Genomic DNA, 9,676 nt, shown 5'->3' with positions numbered 1-9,676 from the left:
TTGTCATCTGTTTTGCTTCAGTGTAAACACAATTAGTCCCTCTTTGGTATCAGAACAATGATATGTCGATCATGGGTAAAGAAAATTTCCAGGATGGATGCATTGGGGAAAAACCAAGCTGGCAGCAGACGTGTTGCAGGCATCACACAGTGTCTCCTTGCTCTTTCATGTCTGTCACATATATTTAGTGTGAACCTGTCCTCGAAGCATGGTGCACTGATGGTAGATCTGTAAGTTCTAGTGTTCTCTAACAAATGCCAATTGAGCTGGATTGTGCTAGTCTGTGAGCACGAATAAAGAACGCTGGGCCCTCATGCAAAGTGTTAGTGTCATCAGAAAAACATGCACCCGAGTAGCCCACTGGAGGACACTTTCTGCTGTTACTCTTTGCACAAAGGAGCAGATAACAGCACTGCTGCTGGGTTGATGTCCTACTACAGACATGTCCAGGTCTTTTTGTCCATTGCCTGCCACAGCTGGTACCTCCTCCACACTCCTGAGACTGTGCTGGGAGACACAGCAAACCTTACATTGGCCTGGATATGCCATCCTGGAGAAACTAGACTACCGTTGTAACCCGATTGAGTTGTCGGTAGCAGTAGTGACAAGGAACCTAGAAAATGGTAGAGAAAGATCAGTCAGAAAGGAGCAATGGTCTGTCACCACTAGCTGCAAAGTCATTCTGTTTTGCTTCTCCACTGCACCTGTTGCATTTATTTGCACTAACGCTGGTCCAGTGGATTTCCAACGATTTATGGTTCCTAACTGGACAAGATGATAACTTAACTAACTTTAACAGAATTTAAGTTATACTGTGAAGATCATGTTTCTTTCTTTCTTTCTTTCTTTTTTAACAATATATTTGATTTTGAGCTCTTAAAGTGTTAAAAACATAGCAGAGCATCTGATGTCTTATGTTTAAAATTTCCCTGCTTAGTGCTCAAACCAAACTTACGCCCACGGTGATGATATGACAACATAACGTTCTCTGAATGCCATTTTCTTTTTATTTATGTCATAGTCTTCCTAACAGATATGTTCGTACACGTATGCGCAGTTATATACGAAGAGCCAAAAATACTGCAAGATCACGTGACGACGTCTCCTCCTGAGCAGCAGCCGATTGTTTACGGGGTGATGCGGACACACTGCTGGCCAGCTGTCAAAATCATTAGACAGGAGGAAAACCAGCACAGGTACCACTGGGAAGCACGGCTCTGAACCCGTCGTCACTTAGCGGGCATAGTTTATGTTAAATGTGTTCGTGTTCGGAAGTTTTAGCACTATCTGAATTTAGACAGAGAAACGGGAGAAAGGGGATGTCCGTTTGCTACAAGCTAGCCGCAAAGAGCCGAGACGGTACAGGAGGTAAGAAGCTCCGCATTCAAAATTAAAGCCAAAATTACAATTAGCCAATTCAATTCGTGAGAAATTAAAGATGTGTCGCTTGATAAAAGATGGGGAATTTCTGCTGTTAGGGAAAAACAAAACAAAGAAAAAAGCAACTTCATGGTTTTTCTCAAAGAAATCAAAGCTATGATATGCAGTGAGTCGGCTCAAACAATAAGCTAACAGGCTAATATAATTTGAATAGTCTCATGTTCTAACTGTTGTTAACATTAAGGTAAACTAGACCAATTTTTCCATTTTATTCATTGTTACACTTTTTTGTTCGTTCACTATATATCACTATTCACCGCGCACGTATTTTCATTTTTGAATTGAGGTAAATGCTTAGTAACGAAAAACCTGATGAACGTGGATTTGACTGATAAAATTGACAACAAAATGTAGCAAGGTTGCCTTGAAAAATAAAGAGAGATTGTGCGAGAAAATAGAGAAAGCCCTTTTCTACCAGAGATGCACTAGATGTTTGTAACTTTATTTTGAAAGTCTTAAGCGGAAGTAAGGTTATTATTTTAGGAAGAAAACACCGGCTGCTGCTGTTTTGCGTTGACAGATGTTTTATTTTGTCTTTGTGAGGTAGGCAGGGGACTGGCAAGAGAGCTATTAGATCATATCCGTATATAGGTTAATTCTCTAGCCTTGAAAACAACATTTTACATTTTAAGAAGAAAAAAAAATTCACATCATTATTTATTAGATTTCCAACAAATGTATTTCACAAAGGAGGGAATAACGTGTCATTGAACGTGCTGCTTTTGCTCAGCACAACAGTACCGCGTTTTACAAACCAAAAAACAAAAATTAAAGATTGTTACGGTGGTCCACTCTAATAATTACATAAAACAATAGACATATTGTGACTACAGCAAACAAACAAAAAAAAAAACCCTAAAAGCCCTGCTTGCTTTTGTTACTAGGGACTGTCTGTTATCGTGTTTACCTGCCTGTAGCTCCTCCTGCACTGCTGAACACACATCTTGAATGGAATGCACAGACAGATAAAACCTTTTTTCGTTGTAATTGCAGAACATGCTGGCATGCTTACATACTTGTTGAGACCAGTAGAATACATGATGTGTACAGATAGATTTCAGTATGATTCATTTCACCTACTAATTCCTGGTCATTTTTCTTCTATAAAAACTACCCTCCTTGCCATCACGTCTTTGTTGCGCAATGTACAACTGTAAGCAGAATATAAGAAAGCTTGGAAGCAATTTTGAAATAGTTCTCATGGGAATATTTCTTGATTCTTTTACAAAACAGATCTTCAAAAGCAGGATTTGGCTAACTATTGGTTATGGTTTTTTGGGTCTGTTAATCAAAAGAATATGAAGTGAATGAGGACGCAACTACTTGGTTCATGAACACAATTTTCCTCTGAAATGCAGCGATTTTCCTGAACAATAAACATTTTTGTTACCAACCTTATTTTTTAGCCACCGTTTCCAATTTGGAAAATAAAACAATATGTTTATTTTGTTTTTATGTTATACATTGTCTTTGCCTTACATAATTCATCTGTATTTGTTTTTTTATTGTTTTCTCATGTTTTTAACTAATTGTGAAGCACTTTGGTCAACTCTGTTGCTTTTAAATGTGCTATAGAAATAAATTTGATGCGATTTGATTTGAATGCTACGGATTTTAAACCAGCTTTGCGGTTGCAGTTACTGAAGCTTGATGTACAGTACTGATTATCTAATGGATAAAAATAACATGGATATGGATTCAGTTCAGTCAAACAATCTAACAGTTAGATATATTGTGCTTGGAAAAATCTTCTGTATATACAGTAGTCAAGTGTTTCTTAACATTGGACAGTTGACCTACTCAGCAGTGTACTTTGTTGTTATTTTTATATTTTAGCCTTCTTTTGAAACCACAGGGAGAAAGTCAGTTGAAATCCAGAATATCACCATTGCATGAAAAGATCTCCAAGGGATGCCTGTTTAGTTTTAACTCTCTTTGAATGCTGAATCCTTCTTGTGTTGTGTAATCTTCAGGATCGTTAGCAGAGTTGCATGATACCTGTTGCATTTCGCACATATGGAGATTCACACCACCGTCACCCTTTGCTTTAATGAGGCACAGGCAGCTTAACGCAGCCATGAAGGCAGCTCTATCTCCTCTGTTGTTGAGTGATGAGTCAACAGCTGTGAGCTTGTTTGACTCATTGATTGTTAAATTATCATGAGGTAAACAGGTGGTGTGCTGGTCAGTTTGTGCGTGAGGAACAGATGCCTAATGATTGAAGTGAAGCATGTACCTCACATGCACACAGGCACAAGCAGCTGCCCATTAATGATGATTAATGCGGAATATAATAAGAGTTAATAAGCAGCTCATCATATCAAGTTGTGGTCATGTAATTGAGCTGTAAATTGCACATTCCACACTGACAATACAGAAAGCCACTGATATTCTAAACTGCTTCTCCCATATTCAGACTACTTTTGCAGCCTTATAATTTCTAATTTGGTTTTTATTTTTAAATAATTATTTCCCTTTTAACAGAAGTTAAAGGCTGAACAACCTTCAGCATCCTCCATGCACAACGAAAAAGGTCCATGTCATAGCCTTATAAATTATGTTTCTCCACTTGACTACCTCTGGCAATAAGTGATACCCTGAAAATCAATCACTGGACATTCCTCTGACTGCTGAGAATTTATTTACTCTCTACTTTACCAATAAGAATTTTCTTCTTCTGGTTCTGTTGGACAGGTTGTTTCAGAGGTTCTCAGAAATTGACAAGGGACTGTAGCACACACAGCCGGTCTTCAGTTCTTGCTGGTTTTGACCTGTTGCAGCGGCACCATGGCCAACCGTGAAGAGTCCAAGAAGATGAATGGCAATTCTGGTGACTCTTCTACCCTTTTGGAAACACCCAAAGAGAGCATGCAGCTTAAAAAAGAGATCTCATTGCTTAATGGAGTCAGTTTGATCGTAGGAAACATGATAGGCTCTGGGATCTTCGTGTCCCCGAAGGGTGTCCTCATTTACAGTGCCTCTTACGGACTCTCACTAGTCATCTGGGCGATTGGAGGTCTGTTCTCAGTAATTGGGGCCCTTTGTTATGCTGAGCTGGGCACCACAATCACCAAATCAGGAGCCTCTTATGCATACATACTGGAGTCATTTGGTGGTTTTATTGCATTTATTCGTTTGTGGACATCTCTGCTGATTATTGAGCCCACGAGCCAGGCAGTCATAGCCATCACATTTGCAAACTACCTGGTGCAGCCGCTCTTTCCAACATGTGAGCCACCGTATGCAGCATCCAGGCTCATTGCTGCAGCATGTGTTTGTAAGTACTTTAGTTCTGTTTATATCCAACTTCTGTCTGCTCATATCTATCTAGCCTTTTCTGCAGTAGTAAGTGTTCCTCTCTTTCCAGGCCTGCTGACATTCATCAACTCTGCGTATGTAAAGTGGGGCACCCGTGTTCAGGACATTTTCACCTACGCTAAGGTGGCAGCCCTGATCGTCATTATAGTCACTGGCATCGTCAAGCTATGCCAAGGTGAGTGGTGGCGACAGTACTCACCTTTTCATGTAGTTTGGAAAGTATGATTAAATAACATCCACAGACAGATGATCCCTTGGCTTTAGTGCCTGTTGGAGGTTTTCTAGGTGTCAGGAAAATTAATTTTGTTTTGGACGCATAATTCATGGAATGTCTATTTGTCAGTTAGGAACTTTTAAATCAGGACTTCAGTCCTGAATTATCAGTGCAGCTGAAGAAAGTTAACAGTGTAGCTGTAAACCCATTCTTGAAATAGTACAGAACTTTCATAAAAATGAATGTATCCTCCAGGTCTTAAAGCAAACCCAATGCAAAAGCAGTCTTGGAACTCATTGGATAGTCCTCTAGTTTACCTGGTCAGGCCAACAACTATTTATGGAGTCTTCAAGTAAAGTCAAGACATCTTCCTCTTCTCTGTGGTGGTCATCGCCTGCAAATGCCCACTATTAAGAAAACAAGTTAAAAAAATCTAAATCATCAGATGGCAGCCACCAGTCTCAAGTCCTTCTTTTGATCAGTACAAAGACTGATTAACTTCATCCACACAAAGTCTACTGTAATGTGTTTGGTGAACAAACCCAAACTATAAACAGAAACCAGAATTCTTCCAGTTCCAAAGAAAAAGTCAATTAATGATAAGGTCTGTATAATCATATAGATATGCATTAATCCTGATTAATGGATTGCTTTAGATTGTTATTATTTCTGAAGGTCAGCAGTGCCTTCAGAAATAATAACACTTCTGCTTAGGAGTAAAGCAGAGATCTTTGCATGGAAGTTTATGACAAATTGACTCTGGATATTGCTTCAGTAAACATTTTCCTAAGGACTTTATGGTCTTAATCGCAAGTTCAATATCGTAATGAATATGGTATAAAATTTTGAAAATTACAGGTTCATGTAGAATAAAGTGAGTGATAAAGCAGGGGCTACCTCAGGTCAGCTACTAATTACCATACGAATGTGTCCTCAGAATCCTTTTATAACTGCTTGGTGCTACAAACCAAACTGAAATCTCGGGAACCATCAACATACTTCTCGCCAGAACACCTAATGCTGTGTATCTGTGGCATCTAATCACTGTTAATTTGAATGCAATGAGATTTCACAGACGGTTGCTTTGATTTTCATGTTTCCATTTTAGGCTATACAGGCAACTTCGAATCATCCTTTCAGGGATCATCTACCGACCCCGGTGACATTGCATTGGCGCTGTACTCTGCCCTGTTCTCTTACTCTGGCTGGGACACTCTCAACTTTGTAACTGAGGAGATCAAAAGTCCTGAAAAGTACATTTTCTTTTCAGTGTTTTTTAAAATATTATTATTATTTTCCTCAGTAGAAAAGATGTGACAAAAATACTCAGCCTGATCAAACACCCCGTTTTTCCAGGAACCTGCCCACGGCGATTGCCATCTCTATGCCGATTGTCACCATTATTTACATCCTCACTAATGTTGCCTATTATGCTGTTCTGGATGTCAGTGCTATACTGGCCAGTGATGCAGTTGCAGTGGTGAGTAAACAAACTGAAAAGAAGTAGCTAATGAAATGGAAAACTATGCTTGTGTGTGAGTTTAAGTTGTTGAACCAGTTTCTGTTTACTGCTTAGACGTTTGCCGATCACACGCTTGGTGTAATGAGCTGGACCATTCCCATTGCTGTGGCTTTGTCCTGCTATGGAGGCCTCAATGCATCTATTATAGCTGCATCCAGGTAGAACAAACAAATATGCAATGATTTAAGAAGTGCAATAAATATACTGTGGTGATTTCTTTTTTTTAACCATTTATTTTTAGGGGTTGATTTATCTTTAAATGGCAGAAATGGTATCCATGTTATGTATTACTTTGTGTCCAGGTTGTTCTTTGTAGGATCTCGTGAGGGTCACCTTCCAGATGCTCTGTCCATGATCCATATACAGAGATTCACTCCGATTCCTGCTCTGATCTTCAATGTATGTAAATAGAAATGCAGATTATAGTGGTGGAAGAAACTCCCACTTAATAACAGCTCACTGGGAATCCTGTGATTACTACTCCTTGATTGCATTATTGAAACTCAGGGGTGTCAGTTTCATTTCTTGTGTTAGGAAATAAAAGGATATAATACAAACTGCTACCATAGGCCGTAAACCATAAGGGGCCCTTGGCACACTTGTCCTATTGTACTTGCTCAAACTATGAAACAAACTCAGATTCTGGTGTCATTTTCCCCATCTGCTGTCCAGTGTGTCATGTCGCTGATCTACCTGACAGTGGAAGACGTCTTCCAGCTTATCAATTACTACAGCTTTAGCTACTGGTTCTTCATGGGGCTGTCCATCGCTGGCCAGATCTACCTCCGCTTGAAGGAGCCAGACAGACCCAGACCTCTTAAGGTATCTCAGATTTTCCATGTTCAGTTTGAATATAATGCATGTAATGTTAGAATGTGGGTGACTCATTTTAATTACATGTAATTATAGTATTAAAAGTAATGAAACAGATTTAATTTGGCTTTATTTAATGCTTTAGAAAAAAAAACAGCTTTTACACACACTTTTCTGCTTTGCCAACATTAGGCTGACTGTTTCACTAATAAGTAAAGTTACAGTAACTGGATGGATGTTATGCTGAGGTATGAAGAATGTCACAGTGTAGGTTTACTCATATAAAATAAAAAAAAAATGATGATGAAGCAAATATTTTCATACTATGTTTTTATTTAGGAGGATCTGTTTTTGAACTCGTGACTCTCTCTGCAGCTCTCATTATTATACCCGGTGGTCTTCTGCCTCTGTACCATTTTCCTGGTGGCAGTTCCTCTCTACAGCGACACCGTCAACTCCCTGATCGGCATTGCCATTGCCCTGTCTGGTGTTCCAGTCTACTTCCTGGGTGTCTACCTGCCAGAGTCCAAACGACCACCTGTCATCACTAAGCTGCTGCGTGAGTGCACTACATGGGAAGCAAGAAGGATTTGTCATTTTCACTTAACTTCACCTGAGTCAACTAACCAACACTGTGTCTGTTTTCTGCAGGTTCTCTGACTGACTTCACCCAGTACACCTGCTTCTGTGTGCTAACTGAGATGGACAAAAGTCAATAGACTCTGTTACACTTTAAAACCCAGGAGTTTGTGCATCCTCACAGCCAACAGATGTGGCCTTCAGCTGTATAAAACAAACACTCCTTTGTTGTACTGTCCACTGTCATCTCAGAGTTGTTTACAGCACTGAAGGTGCTGCAACAGATGCACATATTCACCTAAAGATTTTTGTTCTGGGAAAACATTTCAAGGTGCAGTAGAGAGGTGGTTATGCATTTTATTTATTATTAATCCTTATTAAGTTTAGCAGGTAATTTTATATACTATATGCCTTTTAAACAGTATATGCCTTTGAGACTTCACTGGTGCTATGAACATGACTGCAGGGACCAGAGCATAATGCAGGTAAATATTCTCTCCTGGGTTCTAACTAAAAGGTGTGAGTGTGTTTAACATTGATCTAAACTATTGGTCTTATTTATTTTCTAATGAAGAAGGGGAGAAAATACTTGCTGCTGCTATTTGAGGACAGTGACTCATCCCTGTAATGTCATTGCCTTTATTTACTCTTGGCCTCATTGCTTGTAGTTTCTTGCTGTTTTTTTTTTTTTTTTTCAACCAACATAACATGTTTTCCATGTGTTGAATTCAGTGACTCTTGAGTGTTTCAAGCTGACCAGCTGAGGTGGGTTTAGTGTAATTCACCCTGTTTCACAGTATGAGATGCTGTAAGCCTTTTTTTTTTTTTTTTTTTTTTTTTTTTTTTAAACCCACTGTTGTAATTTTTGAAACACATAACTAATATGCACTATTTCTTTTTGTTCTTAATCATGTCCACACAGACACTTTGTTCATTCCACATCTTTAGTCCAGTTGTGGAACTTCTGCACATCCTGTCTTCTAAAGTAAACTATGCTCCAGACATCTTGTATCTCAGAATCTTCATTTCATCTCAAAAGAGAACCTTTTAGTTTCAGATTTGTGCCTTGGTCAGATTTGGAGCTTTAGTTTTAGTCCAGTCTGCTAGCTGTTGTTGTATGCACGTAGCTGCTTTATGGCTTTTGAAAACTGTCTGTAAAATTCCATAATTATTAGTTTAAATGATCTGTCCTGTCAAAACCTGACTGCAAATGAGAAAAGTTGCAGAAAAAACAGCTAGCCTAGCTGGCTTACCGATATAAACCTGGGACATTCTGAGTAAACATCACAGAGCGATCACTGTTAAAAAGCAATTTCTCAGTTGTGTAAAAGTAGAATAGCCTGTGTTATTCCTTTCTCCATCCAGCCATTCGCTTCCGCTTCTCCTTTTCAGGGTCGCGGGGGGCGCTAGAGCCTATCCCAGCTGTCATAGGGCGAGAGGCGGGGTACACCCTGGACAGGTCGCCAGTCTGTCGCAGGGCCAACACACAGGGACAGACAACCATTCGCGCTCGCACATTCACACCTAATGACAATTTGGATTTTCCAATTAACCTACCCCCACAAGCTGCATGTCTTTGGACGGTGGGAGAAAGCCGGAGTACCCGGAGGGAACCTACACAAACACGGGGAGAACATGCAAACTCCACACAGAAAGACCCCGGCCTGATGTTGGAATTGAACTCAGGACCTTCTTGCTGTGCGGCAACAGTGCTAACCACTGTGCCACCGTGCTGCCGTTATTATCAATCTCATCTTACTGCTGCTTTCCTCCCTTTGGTGATAACTACA

The 9,676-nt window shown here is 39.7% G+C and overlaps 1 protein-coding gene across 2 annotated transcripts; it reads left to right on the top strand.

The window, feature by feature from the left end:
• Positions 1–1,058: 1,058 nt before the first annotated feature.
• slc7a6 (solute carrier family 7 member 6) lies at positions 1,059–8,888 on the top strand. 2 transcript variants are annotated; one of them, XM_084927593.1, is made up of 10 exons: positions 1,059–1,196; positions 4,135–4,717; positions 4,808–4,933; positions 6,081–6,225; positions 6,329–6,452; positions 6,549–6,652; positions 6,797–6,893; positions 7,167–7,316; positions 7,683–7,866; positions 7,959–8,888. In XM_084927593.1, exons 2-10 carry the CDS (start codon positions 4,228–4,230, stop codon positions 8,024–8,026), a joined length of 1,488 nt encoding a protein of 495 aa, XP_084783719.1. In that variant the 5' UTR covers positions 1,059–1,196; positions 4,135–4,227; the 3' UTR covers positions 8,027–8,888. The 2 variants fall into 2 exon arrangements, with proteins under 2 accessions (XP_084783719.1, XP_084783713.1); XM_084927587.1 differs by having other exon boundaries at positions 1,059–1,368.
• The last annotated feature ends 788 nt before the right edge of the window (positions 8,889–9,676 follow it).

The sequence above is a fragment of the Perissodus microlepis genome, chromosome 1 (genome assembly GCF_051167445.1).
Source record: "Perissodus microlepis isolate ML-2025 ecotype Zambia chromosome 1, ASM5116744v1, whole genome shotgun sequence".
In the NCBI taxonomy this organism is placed as follows: domain Eukaryota; kingdom Metazoa; phylum Chordata; class Actinopteri; order Cichliformes; family Cichlidae; genus Perissodus; species Perissodus microlepis.
This window is presented reverse-complemented; position numbering and strand designations above follow the sequence as displayed.